We start from the raw sequence: 21864 nt of genomic DNA, 5'->3' as shown, positions 1-21864 counted from the left end.
ACGGGTTTTCTGCTTAGCATCAAAGATACCAGAAAACCCTATTTCTTTAAACCACCTTAACTGAGGTTTGCCATATCAGTCATGAGACTGCACTTAAGCATGAGGACATAGGACTCACCCAGTGTCAAATTATCTCCTTTTTTGTTGTTACAAGTAGAAGTTAACAAATAGCATAAGACTGGGCACATGGCTAAAGCCCAAATCTCTCTGGAATCACGAGTAAGTACATAGACTACACATACTCTGCCCCAGTCTGAGCGGACGAACACACACACACACACACCCTACATTAGGAGGTAAAATGGTTTAATAAAGACAAACAATATATACATTACTCTAAGTCATCCAAGAAACAGGTCCTATTATGGTTGTGAGCTAAATATCGAACTGGAGGCCACATAGCTCCCTCATAAGAAGATATTGTTATAGCTCCCTCATAATAAGTTCGAAGGATGAAAAGGTAGGCTACATTTACAGAGAGGCAGAGAGGAAAACTGAGTGACAGAAAGCAACTTGTCTCACTTTTTAGAAACACTCTAGGAAAATGGGAAACCCCATTAGGGACCATCATGTCAACTTCTGGGCCATGTCACTCCTAACACATGAAAGGAACTGTAACTGATCAGATCAACAAATTAAATGGAATCAGGTATTGCCAATTTCTGTGTCCTACAGACATGGTGGTACACCACTGCTTTAAAATCTTCCCTTTTTGACAGATGTGCTCCAACTATAATTAAAGTGAAAACTTAGACATTCAAATCACTGGCTACATAGGGTAATCAAAGAAACAAGTGTTTTAGATGTTCTCATTAGACTTGTAGCTCTTGAAGACTTGATGACAAAGTGGAGCAATTAACAGTGGCTGGTTTTTATTTGGGTGAACTTCTATCCTGCTTAACTTCAATCATTAAGGTAACATTACTCCACTCCTAAGGAATACAGCTGTCTTCTGAGCCAGACTCCTCCCATCCAAGAACTGAATGGCAGCAGTCCTCTTGGTGTCACACACACACAAAAAAGAAATCAGTATTTCAATGAAGTGCTTCAATTTTTTCAATTATTTTCAAAAAGGTACTTCAGTATTTCAATTTCCTCCAAGTACAAGAGAACCTCCCTTTGTTCTTCCCCAGGACCAAGTCTGAGAATCAATGAGGCAGACATGGCACTTCTGTCTCTGAATGGCCAAGCATTTCTGTAAAGGTCCCCCCATCCACTGGCAGCAAGAAGTGGAGCCTGGGCTGGGGGTGAGTGAGGACACACACATTCCATCTAAAGAACAAGAGAGATGGGCCATGGAAAGGCCATGAATGTGAGTGCTATTTATTTTATGAGGTGGGGGGATACTCTACTATTAAATATTAGTATTCAAAGGCAGAAAACTCTGTAAAGCGGAACCATTCTTCAATTTCAACACAAAATCATATGCTTACACTAGCATCTAATTTTGCCTGAAACTCTATTTCATCAATTTGCTAATTGTTCCTTCCTGCCACCACAACATCATATACAAAACAAATATCATTTAATATTAAAAAGAAAAAAGTATACAAATACCAAAGCATGGTGGATACCAGCCTGGCTTTAGTTTTTATAGGCATGGGGCACTAAGTAATCCATTTCTCACAGCTAATGAAATAAAATATTTCTATATCATGGGAGTGGTTTGGCCTAAGTTTTAAAAGGCCGCCGTCTTTGTCTTCACTTGACAAGTCACTAAAGTATCTGAACTTATAATTTAAAAATAAGGAACTAGGAAAATAAGAAAGCCAAGTAAAACTCAAATATCATGGTTATTAAGGGTTATAGAAAGAAAATGCAAACTTTCTCCCTCTAAAAACTATGGGAAAAAGCTGAAAACATTTCTGTAGCTAAACAATGTTTTCTTTAAAAAGAAAAACGGGAATGCTTTTTAGTTTTACAATTATTTCATACTCTAAGAAATTAAATAATATCAAAAAGATGTTAGAAATAGGAAAGTCACATATCTTAAATGTGAAGCAAACAAAGCATGCATGAAATTGAAATTGGACAATAGTCATATCTGGATTTCTTTGCCTCTACATCCAAATAAATCTCATAGATCAAGATATTTTCTGATTATAATTTAATACCATAATATAATATCAATATAATTCATAATCAGTTCTATTCCACATCATTTAGTCAATACTTACATATGCAAAATTGTCACTGAAAAGATAATTAATTCATCATAATCTGTGATAATTAGATGAAATAAGTTAAACTACTCAGATTTGAAATTTGTTACATGCTCTGTTAAAAGGTAAACTATAGGCCATAAGAGAAGCAAAACTAAAGTTTGTGCAAAGTACAGGCAGGAAGGCTCACCTATATGGTGGCCTCAGAAGCCAGGACACACCCAAGACTCCATCTCACTGGGCTTTAGTGTTCATACTGACATCAGGTTAGATCTCTCAATTCCTTTCCATCCCTGACATAAGACCTTCCCACACAAGTATTGCAAACCCTTGGATGTTTTGTTTTTTAAAAATCTAATTTAAATTTAATTTTTTAAATCGAATTTAAAAATCAATTTTTTTCACTGTTAATCTCTTACATGGGAGCCTATTTCATTCTTCAAAAAAAAAACCAAAAACCTCCCTGTTTGGTACCATTTTGCAAGCCCTAATGAGAGAAGAGATCTGGGTGATAATCATCAGTGGCTAATATTCAAAAAGAAAAAGAACCAGACATTATGAGCTTCCAAATACACTGTCCACCACCACCTACGAAGCAGCTTTTTACTCCTACCTACCCCCCCACCAAATCTCTCAAATCTGAATCTAATCAAGGCCCTAGATCTAATTACCAGTTTATAGGACAACAAAGTAAAGGACGCAGCACAGACGAAATCAGCAAAAGGCAAGCTGTGGGGAAATAATGGACAAAGGACCCCACTTTCTTCAACAAAAAGGTGACATGGAGGAAGAACCTAGAGATTCAGAGACTTGAGACATACCAACCAATCACATTGCATGTACTTTCTTTGGGTGCAGATTCAAACAAACAGATTGTGTTAAATAATAGAAGAGTATTAGGAAAAAGTGAATAGCGACCATATAGGTAATTATTTTGAGGAATTACAACTATTATTGTTACTATTAGGAGTGATAACAGTATTTAAGATATCCTTTTATTGACATATTGAAATTTTTATGGATGAAATTATATATCTGGGGTTTGCTTCAAAATAATATGAGGGAAGATTGTACAGTGGTATAATTGCAATAAGCTGGCCATAGCCTGCTAACTGCTGGAGCTGGGTGACGGATATGCAAGGGTTCATCATATTGTTCTCTTAATTTGTGTATGTTAGAAGATTTCTCTAATAAAGAGTTGATAAAAATCTTTTTGAAATGGCACCTTTAAGGTTTCATGAATTCTATGAAAGGTAAAGGTGCCTTCAAATTAAATACACAGCAGAAAGTTTCTGCTACTACCTGACAATTAATTTTCTTATTCAAGATAAAATGTTTAAATCAACATCTCAACCAATACAATTGCTTCAACTCTTTCCTTGATAAATCAGATTACCCTGAATAAAGATCTAAAGTTTACAGATTTTCAAAACCAACCACCATATACAAAAATACATCGGGGCAGGACTTCTCCAGTGGTCCAGCGGTTAAGACTCCCTGCTTTCACTGCAAGGGGCACAGGTTCAATCTCTGGTCAGGGAAGTTCTGTGTGCCACGTGGAGTGGCCAAAAAAAAAAAAAATCAGGGTTAAAGAAAAGCAAGTTCAAGCAATTTGCATCTGTCATTCGAAGCTAAAAATGCCTCCTCAGAGTCAGAAAGGATTCAGCAAGCATTTACTGAATACCATGTGTCAAGCTGTCTTGGCACACTTCCTTATAAATATAATGCAATGTTTCTTCAACTGCACTCATTCACTGGTTGACAAAACTCAACTGAGTAACTATCCCCCAAAACATTCTAGCAGTAGAAATGTGAAGAGTACAAATATCAAATGAGATTCTGCACATGCAGGTGTGTGTATGTGCATAACAAAGAGATGCATAAGGATACATGAACACAAAGTTTTCTTCATATATACCAGGATACAGGTTTTACCTGTACTTAAAAAAAACCCTCTCCTAATGTCTACTAGCATTTTAATTGAGAAGATTTTTATATGATGTCACTAGGGTCCCTAAAAATTACCAAAATGGTATAAAACATTTTGAGTTTGACTTTCCCCAGAACCATGTATTAATTATGCAATCTGTGTGAAAACTAACTGGTCTAACAAAGACCTTTATTAACTACAGCTCAGCTCATACCAGAGTAAAAAGCTAGATATCTTTTGTGCATTAACTCCATTTGTCTTTCTCAGTTCTATGATAAAAGTAAATATGCATGTATCATAGCTATACAAGATATTGTCCCTGGGGGAAACTGCACAAAGGGTTCATGGGACCTCCCTGTACAGTGGGGTTTTTTTTGGCAACTTTCTATGACCCTACAATTATTTCAAAACAGAACGGTGTTTCTTTTGTGAAGTAAAGTACCCTGAAACTAACTCCATTCCTTGGAGATAGACAATAAGCAGATTCACTCTAAAACCAAAGTTTCCCAGGTAAACAAATCCTACCAGTATTCATAATCTCTGCATGTGATCTGATCTAATTATATGTATTTTACCATCTCAGTGTAAAGAGCTACTGAACAGCCTGTCAGAACACTGAGAGATGGTATTTCTCTCTTTCAGGGGATGATCTCAATTTAGCAAGCCCTAGGGACATGATAATCGCATCTGCTTTCCTCAGAAGCCCTTCACGACCACCATCGTCCCTACATCCCTCTGGGACTGGGCTCTCTCTGCCTGTGAACCTCACTGCTCCTCACACACCTGGCTGGCTGAGCACCTGCGGGCCTTTCCTCAGCTGCCGCTGGTCTGTGCACCCTCTTTCCTCAGTGTGAGCTGACTGAAGACAGGGACCCTAACTGATTTGTCTCTGTATGTCTTCAGTGCCTTGTACAGCATCTTAGTAACAACAGGGGCTGAATAAAAGTTGAACGAAGAATAGAAGACAAGAAGGAAGGAGGGATGGATGGATACGGACAGCCAGAGACATGGAGAGAAAGGCCCTCTTCTCCTTAACCACACATATAGGAAGATTACCAAAGCCGAGCATTTCTTTCACAAGCATCCATCCTTGTTAGGAAACCAGGCCTCTCTGGAGGCCTCAAACCCCCTCACCAGGGATAGATCCCATGAAAACTAAACATGGCTGCTGGAATTATCAGGCTGTCCCAGGCCTGAAACGGCAGACTTCTAACTGATTGAGAGTGCTGGGGACAGCAGTCTCTCTGAGAGAAACAGCCCCTCTGAGCGTGTGATGAAAGGCTAGGAGATGGGGGAAACCATTCCACTCTGTCTCCTAACCTCCTGCCTCAGAAATTCCAGCACCATGTGCTTTGAACTCAGGAGTGAAGCAGAGTCAAATATCCACATTACTGACTTGGAGGAAGAGGAGATGGTTTATTGCAACAGTTACAAGAACACAGGAGGCATCACTTCTCTGAGCTCCAGCTCTGGAAGCACACCTAACATGGCAGGACACCAAGAGGTCAAGGTTCTCCCAAAGATGTGGTCCAATACCTCTCCAGATCACCTTTTCTGCATCAGTAGAGGAATCTCAAAGTAATTTCCAAATGTAGAGAGAATGCTTCAGTGAGCACAGTACCAACTGCTGTGTAAATAGCCTCAACATACTAACAGGGATGTCCCAAGGGTTAATCATGATTAACAATGAAGGTGACCATTTATAGACGGTCTTCTATAGGTGAGGTGCTTTGTATACATTCTTGCCGTGGGAACTCATAACACACTTACCCACAGGAATAATGCTATGATGACCCTATTTGGTCCTCCTTCCAAGAGCCCATCTAATGCACAATAGCCCTGAGATATAGTATTGTTATTACAGGACCCAATCACAACACTATTCCAGTGTCTGAAAGGAGAAGCATAGCATAGCACTGAGAATGATTGTGTGCAATCTGGAAGCCATAGCAAATGCCACTCTCATGGGGTCAAGGACACTTCCTGCTGTCCTGCCCATACTCATCAGCTGGCCTATGTTAGCAGAGAATTGCTTTATCCCAAACCAGAGAACGTAGGAGTCTCAAGATGCTTCCTTTGCCCCCAAATCAGCTCCTCTCTTTCCTATCATAGATCCCAGGATGGAATGAAGTTCAGGGGTAGGGGCCCCAGACTTCGGACGCCACTGAGCCGATCAGTCAATGCCACTGAAACACCAAGTGAAGGAGGTGGCCCTAGCACGACTCCAGAAATGGCTTACCTCCACACTGGGGATGTGCCCAGTCATGCCACTGGTTGAATAAAAAGAGACACAACTAAGTGGGAAATACCACTCAAGTCAGACTTTTCCAAATGGAAAAGAAAGCAACTTAAACAATTATTTTGACAGGACTGAGCTGTCCTCTTCTTGTTAGGAAGGAACGTCTGCAGCCCCTGCCAGTGCCAAAGCGCAGTGACACAGTCGCGCCTCTATGACATTCACACGCACGACTGCGGCTCAAGACGGCACAAGAGGGACACAGACGCTCACATAAGGGAGTTGGGTTAGCGACTGGGAGAACAAAGCTTCCCGGGCCTGACCTTTGGCTCCGTGAGCTGGAAAGGGCAGCAGAGAAGCTGGAGGGAGGAGAGCTTCAGGCCCTGGAGAGAAAAAGACCTAGAGTTCGTTCTCACCATCACAGTAGGACATGCATGCTCACCTGATGTGGGGCTGGACGCTCAGCTCGCTTGGCCCACGTGTGTCCTGAACATCATCCTTCTCCCCACCAATGATGTTGTGTGTGTGTGTGTGTGTCATTTTCTCTAAGTTCCTCAAGAGATGCTGTGAAATATCAATAATCTCATTTGATTCATCTTAAAAATAATTATCAACTTGCAGGGAGTGACACTTGAGAAGTATACAGAGGTACGGCAACCTGGGCCATCCATGGGGGAGTGGGAAGGTCGACAGTCACCTATCCAAAGATATTAACAGTGTGCGTCTGTGCATGTCACACACTTACAGTGATACACCTACTAAACCATGGTGGGTTAAGGCAGCAGAGCCAGGAAAATACTCATGAGCTTCTGTCACAGTCACTTAGCGCAGGCCATGGAACAGAGGGGAGGCTACAGAGGCACCCGTGGGTGCCCCAACCCCCTCCTGTGCGGTGGGAGGACTTCCTTACTTGACTTGGAGAGCTGGTCATCCTGGGAAATGCCGAGGTCATCTGACTCCCCTGACAGCTCCTTGATGAAGTTGGAAGGAAACATTCCAGTCTTTCCATTGAGAACACCTTCCCACCATCCTTCTTCTACCTGCACACATGTGAACAGAACAGAGGCAGGACTCAGGTTAGACGTGGTGTTTCCCAGTTTTCTGTCCCATCTGTATAGGGCCAAGTGCAAAGTCCACGCAGGGAGAGCTGCGGGACCCAAAGCTTCCAAGGGAACAGGGAACGAGACGGCAGACCTCACAGACCCTTGAGATTCAGGCACAGGAACGGGGTTTAACTTAGGAACCATAAACGCAAGTGGAAAAGAATTAACACTTCATTTTCACTAACCTCCAACTGAAATTTGCCATCTCCTTTGATTGGGAATATAGGTAACATACCAGACTAAGAGAAGAACCTGTGATTTGATACCAACCAAATAATATTTTCATATTGCATCATAGATACTGTGGGTATTTCAAGATATCGTTTGCACTCATCACTACTTTGAAGTGGTGGTAGTTATCACAGCTGCTGGGAGACCTTGTTATTTAATGTATTAATAACAAATTATAACAAGCAAGTACACATAGATTAATATACCAAAATGGCTCCCTTGGTAATCTTATGTGTTTTATGTGTGTGCATGCTCAGTCATATCTAACTCTTTGTGACCCCATGGACTGTAGCCCATCAGGCTCCTCTGTCCATGGGATTCCCCAGGCAAGAATACTGGAGTAGGTTGTCATTTCCTCCTCCAGGGGATCTTCCTGACTCAGGGATCAAAATCGTATCTCTTGTATCTCCTGCATTGGCAGGCGGATTCTTTATGACTGTGCCATATGTGTTTTATATTATGCATATATTGCTAGTATTTAAAAACGGAGAATGGCTTTCCCAGATTACCAAACCTAACCAGACAGCCTAACAAAAACTGCTTAAGAATCTATGGAATAAGAACTTGATCAGAAGGTAGAAGGACCCTCTGTACGTTTCTGGAAGGTTTCAGATTACCCTGAGATGAACTGATATGGGATGAAGGGAGGTAGGGAGGGCAGTCAGACTGCAGTGACCTAGGTGGGAGAATGAAGCCTGGATCTGGGGAGGGGCGATAATGAACAAGGCATGGACAGGATTTGAGGATCTATGAGGGATCTTTTGGTCTGCAGAAACCAACTAGCTGAGCTGAGTGAGAGAAGGGTTAGAAAAAATCATCCTAAGTTTCTGTGATGAAGCCACTAACAGAAGAGCAGAAGTGAGAATTGTGAACTGGCTTCTTGGAAGAAAATAACAGAGCATTTTGAGAACTATGAAGTATTCAGTTACCAGTAATGGTGTGGTATACTAGAAAGAGACCTAGAAACTTTGAAAAAAAATTTAACCATGTACACGTATTACCTACTCAAATCAACAAATATAATTTAAAAGCTTAAATAATTAAAACAGAAAAGAAAATTAAGAGTCAAAAGCCCAGTTCAAATCATATTCTGAAACTTAGCAGTTGTGTGACTGTTCAGATTTCCTACTGACTGAACCCTGACTTTCCTATCTGTACAATGGCATGATGGGTACGCTTGATGTGTTAGAAATAGATGTATTATGATTCTACACTATGGGCTAGGGACACAGGACTGTACAGGACATGTTCTTTTTTTTCCCCTCAAGAAGGTGACAATCAATCAAGGTAGAAAGGGCATGTGGTTTAAAGATGGCAGAGGGTGGGAGCGACCAAAACCTAGCAAATGCAAGGTAAAGAGATAGGAAAACACCATGACCTAGCACAAACCAAATGTGTTACACAAAGTTGAGCTCATCGAGATCTGGGATGCTAAAGGAAGACTTGGAGAAAAAAGGGAAGTGCGAGATATTCAGGGGGCCGCTGACAGAGCCTCAGAACAGAGACAACCAGAATGGTATTTAGAGCACATGTTAGGGAACTCCTGGGATATCTAGACTCACAGAGTGGACATTACATCTGCATGATCACAGAATCTTCAGGAAAGAATCCAGACAACAGCACTTATGCATGACTGTCCCTATTCAATACCAAATCACAGCATTTGAAGCATTTCCGCTGAACTCATTCCATGTTTCTATGTCAACTCTACTGATATGTATTATTCTTTCAAGGAGCTTTTTATAGGATTAGAATGGTTAGGAAGCTTTGCCATAACCCTGAATATAAACAGTTGCACAATTTGTAGCATGGGGTCCTTTGTGTTTGTCCTGAATAAGGAACCATAAAATGACCTTCTTTCTCCCAGAAATCTCAGGGCAGGAGGGAGAGACCAAGGGCATGGACCGCAAATGAGCAGCTCCTGTCGCCATCCCCAACAGCGCAGGGCAGCTGGGCCAATTCTGTTTGATTCACTTTGACAATATCTAAAAGGCCCCCGTTCCAGTAATAAGCGGCTCCAGCTCGAGATCCCTGAAGGAAGTGCTCCTGATGTGTGGGCTCGGCAGGCTGCCTGCTGGGAAAACAGGGGTGTCTTCACCTCACCACACCCCCATATGCCCGCAGCCCTGTCACAGCACAGTCTGAAAGGAGTGGCCAAAAGGGAACTGGCAGACGCCTATCATTAGCCTTGCAGCGCACAGAGGAGCAGACAATCAAACCACTGCTCATCGCCCGGGGGGGTACACTTCCCATTACAGGCGCCATGGAGGGCGTGTCTGTACCCAGCAGCAGAGAGAGCTGCGCAGTGCTATTTCCTCCTACAGACTACTGCTCTGGTTGCAAGATTCAGGACAGAGATAGGAGACAAATGATCCCCACCCTCACAGGATCCCTCTTCAGCAATATTCCATCCTACAGCAAGATGAGGACACTGAAGCCCATGAGGATTACAGTCATTCATGAATGGTTGGATGGATAAATGAATGGATGGCAGGGAAATCAACCAGGAGAAATCCTCCATGGGGGGCTATGAAGCCCTGATTCCTCCACAAAAGGAATTTTCCCTTCTGTGGGGAGCAAAACGGACCAGGAGACCCTGACTATATTGCCCGCTGTTCTCAATCAGGTAACACCACACTCAGGTCTGTGTGTCCCTCCCAATTTCACAAATATTTAATGAGCACCTATTTTGCATTGCCCTAGGACCTCAGGACAGATTCATCAGTGAACAAAACAAACATTCCATCCTTGAGAATCTTCTACAAGAGTAGAACATGCAGAGTCTGCACACCACCTGCTTAGAAATCAGGTTGCTTATGCTTATGTTTCTATATTTAAAGAGAGAAAGGAATGCATCCATTTTTAATAAAGGGAGGATTATGAATGTTACCAAGGGGCTTATGATTTCTTTCCCAAAGAAAGTATTCAAGTGGAACAGACAACAACCTTCTCTGCACCAACACACACGTATCAGCAGGCTTCTGCAGGCCTGGGCTTCTAGGCTGAGAACAAACCCCTTGTACCTCCAAGACCAACCCTGCCAGCTCTGGAGCCCATGGCTGTGTCCCAGAGCTAGGAGCAGGGCAGCTTTACATGGCAGTGTTTGAGAAAGAAAGATGCTGTAAAACCACTTAGACCACTGTGTCTGTGGGCCCTGCAGTTCGTAAGTCTTCATAGTCACCAGCCTCTAAGTGGGTTCAAGGCCCATGGAAGTAGTTTTCAGCTCTTAGCCCTGTTCCAAGTTGTAGAAGAGGCTGGGAGAATTATACCTCCATCTCTAGCTCCCCAGCTCATACAAACATTAGCAACATTTTCAAGGCACTGAAGGGGATGCCTGGGAATACAGAGGTGACCCCAGTTACTCAGAACACAGGTGCATCGATTTTACCGCATGTTGCTTCACTGTGCCTCACAGATACAGCATTTTTTTTCAAACTGAAGGTGTGTGGTAATCCTGCCTCAAGCAAGTCTATTGACACCATTTTCCCAATGGTATTTGCTCACTTTATGTCTCTGTGTGACATTTTGGTAATTTTTGAATATTTCAAACTTTTTCAGTAGTATCATATTTGTTATACCGATCTCTGGTGATCTTTGATGTTACTACTATGACCCAAAAGCTCACATGATGGTGAGCATTTTTTTTTAGCAATTTAAGACATCATACTATTGCATACTTAATAGACTACAGGATAGTATAAACATAACTTTCATATGTACTGCAAATTGAAAAATCACTGTAACTCACTTTATTGCAATATTTGCTTTAGTGCAGTGGTCTAGAACCCAACCTGCAATGTCTCTGAGACATGCCTGTAGTTCCTACATCACTGTTGAAGTTTTCCCTCTCAACTGTACCCAGGAGGGGAACAACACATTCACCAAGTCTAAAATCTACTTCAGGGTATAAGCAGCAAGACAGGAAAGGTTCATTTAAGGGTTGCTACAGTTTTTCACATCCAATTGCCCTTTGTTACCCAAACCTCAGTCAGAAGTACACCGGAGGGGACTTTCCCAGTGGTCTAGTGGCTAAGACTCTGTGCTTCCAATGTATGAGGCCCGGGCCAGGGAACTAGATCCCACATGCTAAGAGTTCGCATGCTGCCACTAAGATCCTGCATGCCACAAGGAAGACTGAAGATCCCAGTGCCACAACTAGGACATGGTACAGCCAAATAAATAAATTTTTTTAAAAGCCCACTGGAGAGGCGAGTGTGAAGGAAAAGGGAAGCATGGGGGGGGGGGGGGGGGCGAGGCTCACAGGCAAATGGGTACTTGTGTTCGGGTACGTCATTGTTTCAAGAGCTGTTTTGCCATTCTTTCCAGAAAGAAACACGGTTACAAGTTGAGCTCTAAGGAAAGGCCCACATCTCAAGATCACTCAAATTTTTGTCAAAACTTCATACTTGGTAGTTTCTATGTTTCTGGGAATGTATCCATTTCCTCTAGCTTGGCCAATGTGTTGGCATATAATTGCTCATAACAGTCTCTCCAGTTCAGCTCAGTTCAGTTCAGTTGCTCAGTCCTGTCAAACTCTTTGCAACCCCATGAATAGCAGCACGCCAGGCCTCCCTGTCCATCACCAATTCCCGGAGTTCACTCAGACTCATGTGCATCTTATGATCATCTATATTTCTATTGTATCAGTTGTAACTTCTCTTTCACTTCTGATTTATTTATTGGAGTTCTTTTTTCTGGGTGAGTCTAGCTAAAGAGCTGTGTTTTATCTTTCCAAAAACCAGGTCTGAGCTCCTTTGATCTTCTCTATTGTCTTTTTAGACTTTACTTCATTTATTTCTGGTGATCTTTGTTATTTCTTTTCTTCTACTAACTCTGGAAATAGCTTATGCTTTTTCTTGTTCCTTGAAGGCCTTATGCTAAGTGATATAAGAGAAACAATGCACAGCACAGTGAATATAATTAATAACACTGTGTTTTTGAAAATTGCTAGGAGAGTAGATCTTAAATGTTTTCATCACAAGAAAAATACTGTAATTATGTATAGTAATGGATGTTAAATAAACTCACTGGAGAGATCTTTTTGCAACATATATATATATATATATATATATATATATATATATCTCAAATCATTTTGCTGTACACCTAACATAGTACAGTTATATGTCAATCATGTCTCAATTTAAAAAATTTATTCAGAAATAATTAAATGAGAATTTCAATAACAGTCATTTCTCCTACCTATGAGAGGTAGGGGGAAATATTTTAGAAATTTTTTTAAGCTAGAAAACCATCAAGATACTTTTAAAAAAGTTTTTACATTTAGATATAATTCATTTAAATGTACAGATCTTAATGGTACAAGTCAAACAGTTGTGATAAATGCATGCACACACCCATGTAACCCATACTTCTATTAACATACAGAGCCATTTCTATTGCTCCAAAATATCTGTGTTCCTTCCTAGTCAATCTGCCTCCAAGCAAACACTAATCTGACTTCTATCACCTATGACTGGTTTTGCCTTTTCTAAGAACTTTAGGTAAATGTGCTAAGACATGGTTTTACCTTTTGAATACTGCTGAAAAAATACAGATTGTTTCTAGAAAACATTTTTTCTATTTGTGGAATTGGTGGGGAAAAATATTTTTGAGGGAACCGCTTTCTGAAGCCATAAATACCTACATTATTTTCTATTTTCATTGCTTTAAATAACCATACTTGTTGATCTGGGAACATGGAAAGCTGGTTGTGCCAACTATAAACAAGTGTTATCTAGGTTCTAAATGCCCAAGTCAACATTTTCCCCAAATTGCTACGTCTCTTTGTCTGATTAGCTCTCTGGGCAGGACCATACCGAGAGGAAGTTGATTTTTATCCCCTCCCCTTATTCTTCTGAGAACAAGCCTATTCCACATGAGAGGGGTCCCTCAAAAGAAAAACCTATAGGGTAATGACTTAAGAAAATACATATGATACATATTTAAGACTTAAGCAAATGCTATCCAATGAGAGAGAGAGCAATATATACACGGTTTTCCTGACAGTGGCAAGGGTTTCTGGTATAGCTCTTACAGACACCCTTCAGCAATGCTTGAAAGTCCTATCCTTTCAAGCTACATATCAGATCCTGTTAACAGCTGAGCAACTTCAGTCAAGTTACTTAACCTCTCTGAGCCTCAGTTTCCTCAGCTACAAAATACAAATACTGATCACACCTTCCAGACACTGATTTCTGTGATGACCAAATGAAATATCATGTATCACAGTGCCCTGGCATGTGGTAAACACCCTATAAACATCAGCTTCCCCATCCCATCCCACTGCCCTTCTCTATAAGTGAAGAATGAAGGGTGGGGAACCTCTTGCCGGGGGAGCAGGGACAAGTCTGGCTCTTACTTCTGTAAATAAAGCTTTATTGGAACACACACACATACTGGCTACAGGCTAGTCTAGACTGCATTGACCAGTCCACTCCACTCCAGACAGAAATGTCACAACTGTGTACTTAAAAATGCCTACCAGGGATTTAGCCTGCTAGCTTTCCTTCTGGAAAGTGAAGTCCCATTAACTTCACAAGAACTTTTGTCCTCCCTGCAGACCACTGACTGCTCTCCAGCCAGGAGGCAGAAGCACTTTCCTGAGTGACCTTCACTTTGCCAGCCCCACTCATCCCTGGACTGCCCCACACTCTGCATTTCTCCTCTGGCCACACTGCAGAGACCCATCCGGGCTGAGCCGGTAACTTTGGCCAGAAATGCTGTTCCCCTCACCAAGGATCAGGGCCAGGTCCACCCAGACCTGCTTCAGTTCACTGCTCTTCCTGCCAGCACACAATATGGTTAAAGAGTACAAAGTACGTAGGTTTGAAGACAAAAGGCTAGTGGTGAGAAGAAATGCGATCGTAATTTGAAGGTTTAAAAACATGATGCCAACAAATTAGGTATAGAAAAGACAACTAAAAGTTTGGGAGGTGAGGGAGTGTAGAATTTTAGAAGAATTATTAACCCTCATTGCTTCCCTTAAGTTGTCCTCAATCCACTTCAAGGAAACCAGTGGTGGGACTTCCCTGGTGGTCCAATATTTAAGACTCTGTGCTTCCAATGCAAGGGGCCCAGGTTCGATCCTTGGTTGGGGAACTAGGATCCTATATGCCACGTAGTGTAGCACTCTTACTTCCAAAAAGTTTAAAGAAACCAGTGGGAATAGTAGAGGATGCATCATGGATGCAGAGAAGGTGGAGCTCAAACCAACAAACACATAGTTTAGGAAAACGCCCTGGCCCTAAGAGGCAGATGAATATACATTTTTAAGCTAAGATTACACGTTGAGATATAAGTATATCATTTTTTAGGATACTCTACCTGCTTCAACTGTTCTCAAGAACTGGTCCATATATTCAAAATCCTAGGAATTGTCTCTTGGGGACAGGTGGGGAGCTGTTTGTATAGCTTTGTAACACTGCAGAATTAATCTATGAATCAATTTATCAATAAAAATATAATCTATATGCACATACACAATACGTTATCTTTCTCTTGACAAACAGATTGATACTATAGTATTGCAAAGCTGTAACTATGGTCTTATCATAACCTGCTCCTGTGATTTAAGGGATTTTGTTTATTTGGGATTTTTATTTTGTTTTTAGTCTTCAGTGGCATTAGACAGTAGCAATCTATTGGCATTTATATAACATCTGTTATAAGAGAAAAGGACAGACTATACAATACAGGGATAATGGCCCAGAATCTGCAATATTAGAATAAACTTCAAAAGTAGGGAAATTAACTTTTGGTGATATAATTTTAAAATATGGATTAAAAGGTAAACGTTTATGCTTTGTTTTACAGAAATAGCAGAGGCTACCCAGTTAGTTTTCCTTTTTCCTACTTGAGGCAAGCCCAGGACGAAGCCTAGCACTGAACAAGCATGGATGGTAAAGAGGCTGGGCCCACAGAGGGTGGTGAAGCTCTTCTTCCAGGAAAGGAGAACACCAGCCCTGTAATGATTCCTCTCCCTTAGCGATCCTCACTTGGTTCCCCTGGAGTCAACAGACAGATGAGACTCAGCAATAATTCCAGAAATGTATTAAGAACTTTTATCTTGATTTGTATTTCTTACAGTATTATTACAACATTAAAGGGAAAACCATCTTCTATGGCAGAACCACTTTCAATCCTGGGGCCCTTTCTGTCTTTGATCACATGCATTGAGATAGACTTCAGACAATTATATTTAACTGTTCCTAGTGAATGTAATTTTGTGACTGATCTGTTCATTTTGAAAAAAAACTTTTCATACTTCCATGTATTAGCAAGCATTTATTAAAGTATGTGTTAGGTTTCAGGCACTATTCCATGTACTATGAATATAAAGATAGATAAAAACCAGATCCCAGCTGCTGAAAAGCTCTCAGGTTAGTGGAATATAACAGATAATTACAATGCACAGTATTGTAATAAATATAAAGGCTTCTGTATTTACCATCTTAAAGGCTTCACAATCTTCTAGCTGGATAATATACTTTAATTCACACAACTATTCCCTTTCTTGATGATTTTTTCATTATCACAAGCATTGCTGCAATTAACATGTTTAACATATTTTTTTTTTCTGTAACCATTTTCCATGAATAAATTTCTAGGAGTAAAATTACTGAGTCAAAGGGTATTAATTCAGATATTTATAGCTCTTGAAGCACCTTGCTAAACAGCATCAAACAAGGATCATAAAGATATACAAATTCACCAGTTCTTCTAATCACTGCCAAGTCTCACCACTAAGTATTTTTTTAGGATTTTCAAAAGGAGGTACCCAATCAAATTGTCTTAATTTGATTAATTAGTAACAGGTTAAAACACTTTCTCATGGTTCAGATTTTTATTTCCACTTGTGGGATATGTGTTTATAGCATTTCTATCCTTTATCATTCTTATAATAGCTTCCTAATATATTTTCATATGTTACATATATAAAATTTTTTCAAATTTTTTCCTGTTTGTTGTCCTCTTTGTTTAGCTAAACTCACTTCAAATCATACCAAAATTTTAATTCTTTTTTTATTATTATTAGTCACAATCGTTTATTTTTTTCCCTGGAATTTCTTCCCTGGTTTCAGTCTTAAGAACTGTGTCCTTCTACCATTGGCACAAATGTTCTACTCCGCTGTCCATTCATTTTGCACTCATTCAGCTTTCAGTAAATATCTCCTATGTGTTGTGCTTGGCACCAGGAATAAAACATGATGAACGACATACTAATCCAAATGATCCAAAACTGGGAAACTGGCAAAAAGCGAGTTACTGCATGTCCTCCAACACTGGGAACCACACTGATTCTCTAGGGACAAGTATCTTTGCTTGACACACTGTTTACTTTTTATGAGGCGAGTTTACAACTGTGTTAGTGCAGATGCTAACTGCTAGAAGACCAAGAACAAAGTGAATGAGTCTTGTCAGATAACCATGAAAATAACCTTTGACCAGCAGGGAAAAAGAGATTCATCCCCTAGAAAAGATGACCTCAGAGGTTCGTCTCACTGCCCTGTAGGACACGACGTAGTTTCGCATCTACCTTAGCAATGTTACTCAAGCTTTTTTCTCTTTCAATCATTTATAAACACTTTGCTCTTTCACCATTCTCTTTGAGTCAGCCTTATCATCTTGCAGATGCCCTCATTAATGAGTTAAATAAAGCTTTGATGCGTGCTCCCTTTATGTTTGTTTATATGAGAGTCCAGAAATCTGTCTGCTGGCATCAGCCCTGCCACTCCCACCCACGTCATACTTCACTTAACCTCCTCCTTGACTTCTGGCTTCCTAGTTTTTTTTTAAATAAATCATGGGTTTCTGTAACATTGAATGGTATGCAGGAAATGAAAGCAATTGGAAAACTATCACTATACACAGATACATATGTTGAATCAGGATGAATGATCAGATTCTAAGTGCGAAGCCCAGGATGTTCCCGGCCTGAGGGAGTGGAGCCCCCAAATCCCGTGCCAGGGTCTGGTGCCCACCTCACCAGCAGGCCTGGCTGCAAGCATCTGGGACCACTCAGGGACAAGGTAACGTAGGGCAGTGAGAGAACAAAGGTCTCCAGCCAGGTGGACCTAGCTTCAACCCTCAGCCCCTGCCTCTTCTGGGGTCTCTCACGCCTCTTTCTTTATCTACAAAACTAAAGCGGTTATGAATAGTCAATGGACCAATGTGTAAAGAACCTTGTCATGCCCATTACATACTAGGTCTTCTATCAATGTCACTTCTTTCCTTCCCTCTGAATCCACAGTGCTCCCCATGACCAATACCAAATCCATCCTTTAAGGTGGACACGGTCACTCTGGGTACCAAGCGTCTATGAGCACTTGAAGCAGAGGAGGAAAGCTATGCTACTGGGTTGGCGTTAGCTAGCGTACAGTGAAGAAGATCACAGTTTTAAATGGTCCACATCTGCCCTCAGCGGGCTGGGAGGCACACCTCTCTAGAGGCGTCTCTTCTGGAAGACTCAACCGGATGATGTCCCCGGTCTCTTGAGTCCTAACACCCCCCACAGCAAGGCCAACTAGCCACAGGTGGGTTCTGACAGTCCATGAGAGGCCCTGCACCCGCCCGCCTGGCACACATACCTCTCCCACCACCTCTATGATGTCGCCGACTTTCAGCTCGAGCTCGTCATCGTTCTGTGGCAGGTAGCTGAATGCTACCTGGCACCGACGCCTCCGTCGCTCGCCTGCACGGGAAAAGGAAAACATTCAGATCCAGCTCTGGTCTCAAAAATCGATTTTAAAGAGAGGCATCCTAGGCATGCAGGCAAATTAAGCTGACTTGTCTCAAATATGCTCTCTGGGACATGGCTAGAGGCATGGCAGCTCTGGTCTCTGGGAGAGAGGCAGGAGAAAGCAGAGCAATGCTGCTTGGTCTTTGAAAAGCTGCTGGGTCAGAAAGGCATGGATATGAGAAACCGATCTGGTGGTGCAGAAGGCAAAAGCCCACCCCGAAGCGCTGGAGCACAGTGTTGCCTTAAACGGTTTTCCATGGACAGGGCTTTGTATTTGCTGCTGGTGACTTTTAATGAAAGCTGATGTGATACAGTGGAGGGAAAAGAATGGTCTGCTTCTAATGCTAGCGAGGCAGAGGAAATTCTTCCCAAATGTGCAAAGGAAAAGATAAAGTATTCTGGCCTTTCTCTCACTAATCATCACCCTTTTAACATGCTGGAACTCAGGCTGATAAGCAAAGGCTGATTAGATTTCAGCCTACTCTTGGTACCATTCCAAATGCCCCACAGGGGATCAGCAAATCCACTTCGGTCCTCTTCTCTCTGTCCCAGGGGAGCCATTAGCAGGATCCCTGGCTGCTTACACAGAACCAATCCAGGAACATCAAGAGAAAAGCCAGGGCCACACTTTGCTTGACTGAAGGACACTCAAAGTCACAGCATCTCACTCCCCCAGTGTGGCCCCACTGGGAGGTCCTGGTTCAAAGCTGTTCAAATCCGGATGCAACTATCCACGCCACAGACATGCACTGTGGGGAGACAGAACATGCATATGGTGTGTGTGATGGGGCTTAAGGGGCAGAGACAGACAGCAGAGGAGGCCCAAGCTGCAAAGACGTGGACCGGAGAGGGGGACTGAGACCAGCATTGCTCAGAAGCTTATCGCTCAAGGCTGACCACCTCACCTCATTCCTTCCTGCTGCCACATGGCCTCGAACACCACAGGGATCAACGACTTCAAGGCCACACATTTAGAAGTGCTTACATTATTTTTGGGTACTGTTTACAGGGACTCCTTTCCTTTTCTAATCTTCCCTGAAACAGCCAGTTCCCACAGGAGTGACCACTGGCCGCACTGAGACCCCCATGCAGTTTGATGTCATACAGAGGGGAGGCCTTGGCTACATCTGATGTGCTGATTGATATTTATCCCAAGCCAGTGGCCTAGTTTTCTCTGTTCCATTTTTTTTCTGCCCGAACCTCACGAGGTAAGAACAGAACTGAACAAAGGGAAGAGGGCAGAAGTTGAGCACCAGCATGTCACCTAACCATGACTTTGGTGGTGACACGAAAATACTTCACCCCCTTGTGAGAAACCACTAGCTGCCTGGTCTCCATAAGAACCAATACGTGGCTCTCAAGCTGGTTCCCAGGTGCCAAGTACACTGTCTGTGGACAGAGGAGGGCAGCCCCAGCTCTCCTAGGAACAGAGGGCTCACCCAAATGGCTCTTCCCAGGCGGGAAGTCCATAAGAGTCATCTTGAGGACAAAGAACTCCACTGCTGTGACTCCCTTGATGGAGCAGTGGTTAGGAATCTATCTGCTTGCCAATGCAGGGGACACAGGTTCGATCCCTGGTCTGGGAAGATCTCACATGCTTCAGAGCAACTAAGCTCATACACCACAACTACTGAGCCTGTGCTCTAGAGCCCATGCGCCACAACAGGAGAACCCACCACAATGAGAAGCCCGCGCATCGCAACTAGACAGTAGCTCCTGCTCGCTGCAACTAGCAAAAAGCCCATGCGGCAACGAAAAGCCAGCACAGCCAGAAGTAAATCGCATTAAACAGTTTAAAAAAGAACTCCACTGCTTCCCCTGGCTTCCAACACAAAGGAAGGAGATCAAGCCCTCCAGAATAAAGGATACAGATTTTCATTCGAGCCACGAGTCCAGATGACCAAGCGATCATGGCATTACCTCTTACTCCCTGCGCCTCCGCTGCCCCATCTACACCTCGTAAGGCGAGCTTCTATAATCTTAAGAGCTATACTTGTTCATGTTATGTTCAAAACAAACTCTGCAGACAGAAAACTGAGCATGAAACAAGTAAATATGACAAATGTCTGACACCTCACACTCATAACCACAGAGGTCACCTAAGTTCTGACCAAAATGACTTTAAAATAACATCTGAATACCTATTGCTAGCTGAAGTCATAAAACTCAGTTATATGTAAATTCGTACCTTCACAGAATCCTTTGTAAAATGTAGCATCTAACCCAATGCTACATAAAGGGCAAAGGAGAGACAAGACTAACCCAGCAATCAGGACCTAGAACAGAATAGTATTTCTCTAGAAGCAAATGTTTCCATCGGACATCTGTAGAGCCCTGCCTGGAATCAGAAAGAAAAGCACACTAACTAGTCTCTCTCTGCCAGGCTACTCAATATTTCTTAAAAGCTTCTAAGGTTATTCAACTGGTGGCACAAAGATCTATAAAGCACACTGCCAACATACAAGACCAAGAAAAGTGAGCCTGAAACAACGACCCCCTCAGACACTGGGATTGTTTCTGATCTTTTCTAAAGCACCTCTGCCACCCATCACCCTAACTCACCCTACCAATCACAGCAGTGAAAAAGAAAAGAGCCAGAATGAGCAACCATCTTGGAAATGAAGCAGCTGGGGCTCAGTGACTTACCCAAGGTCACCAAGCTAGCAAGTGGCAGTGTCTCCCTGCCCTGAGTTCAGAGTTCTCGCTCTAATGCTGGATGAACCAATTCAGGTCACATCTCGGCTCAAGTTCCCTGCAATCTGTACTTAACTGCTTCCCACAACATTGCATAACACAGCCTGAGGGCTTCTCCACAGCTTTCTCATTACAGATAACTCCTCATTCCTCAACCTCTGCAAATTACTGTTTCAATCTTGTTCGCCAGTTCCACCCAACCTAAAACTCAGCTCGGGGGGAACATCTGACATTCGGAGGCACTTTATCTCAGTGGCTTCTGCCCATATCAAATTAAAGGAAATTTAAGAATGTCATTTGCCATGTTTTCCTTTCCCTGGCATTTCACTGATGTTCACTAGTTGGTCTTGACCTTCCTCGAAGAGGTATGCAGACAACAATGTCATCTCCTTTTAATAGCTAGTAGAAACTGGAGGGGAAATTATGTATGACTTGCCCAAGGCTGTCGTTTGGAATCCTTTCATTCAAGTTACCACCTCCACACTCACAGCCTGGTCCACAGGCAAGTTTTAATACACTTCTACTGCATGTGTGTTTTTTAACTCTTTATACATAACTGAAAGTAATGAACACAAGTTTTATGAACATATAAGCAAAGGTACGGGGGCACACAGCTTACTAAAAAATTATGACTAAGGCAGACTTCACAAGGCATACTTGACATGTCTCTACTTTACTGCCATATCATATGATGGCCACAAAATCCAAATGCATGAACAGGCACTCTTTTAGAGGAACACAGGCAAACACAGGTAGCAAGGCAGGTA

The 21864-nt window shown here is 42.2% G+C and overlaps 1 protein-coding gene across 2 annotated transcripts in view; it reads right to left on the bottom strand.

The window, feature by feature from the left end:
* SH3KBP1 (SH3 domain containing kinase binding protein 1) overlaps positions 1-21864 on the bottom strand; it is a 331561-nt gene that overhangs the window by 150148 nt on the left and 159549 nt on the right. For both annotated transcript variants that reach the window (XM_052662946.1, XM_052662948.1), the window contains 2 exons: positions 18252-18355; positions 7239-7368 (listed from right to left, as the gene is read on the bottom strand). In XM_052662946.1, coding sequence (XP_052518906.1) covers positions 7239-7368; positions 18252-18355 — 234 coding nt within the window. The remainder of the gene's footprint in view (positions 1-7238; positions 7369-18251; positions 18356-21864) is intronic.

This window comes from Budorcas taxicolor, chromosome X, assembly GCF_023091745.1.
Source record: "Budorcas taxicolor isolate Tak-1 chromosome X, Takin1.1, whole genome shotgun sequence".
Lineage (NCBI taxonomy): Eukaryota > Metazoa > Chordata > Mammalia > Artiodactyla > Bovidae > Budorcas > Budorcas taxicolor.
The sequence above is the reverse complement of the archived record's forward strand: the minus strand, read 5'-3'. Positions and strand labels throughout refer to the sequence as shown.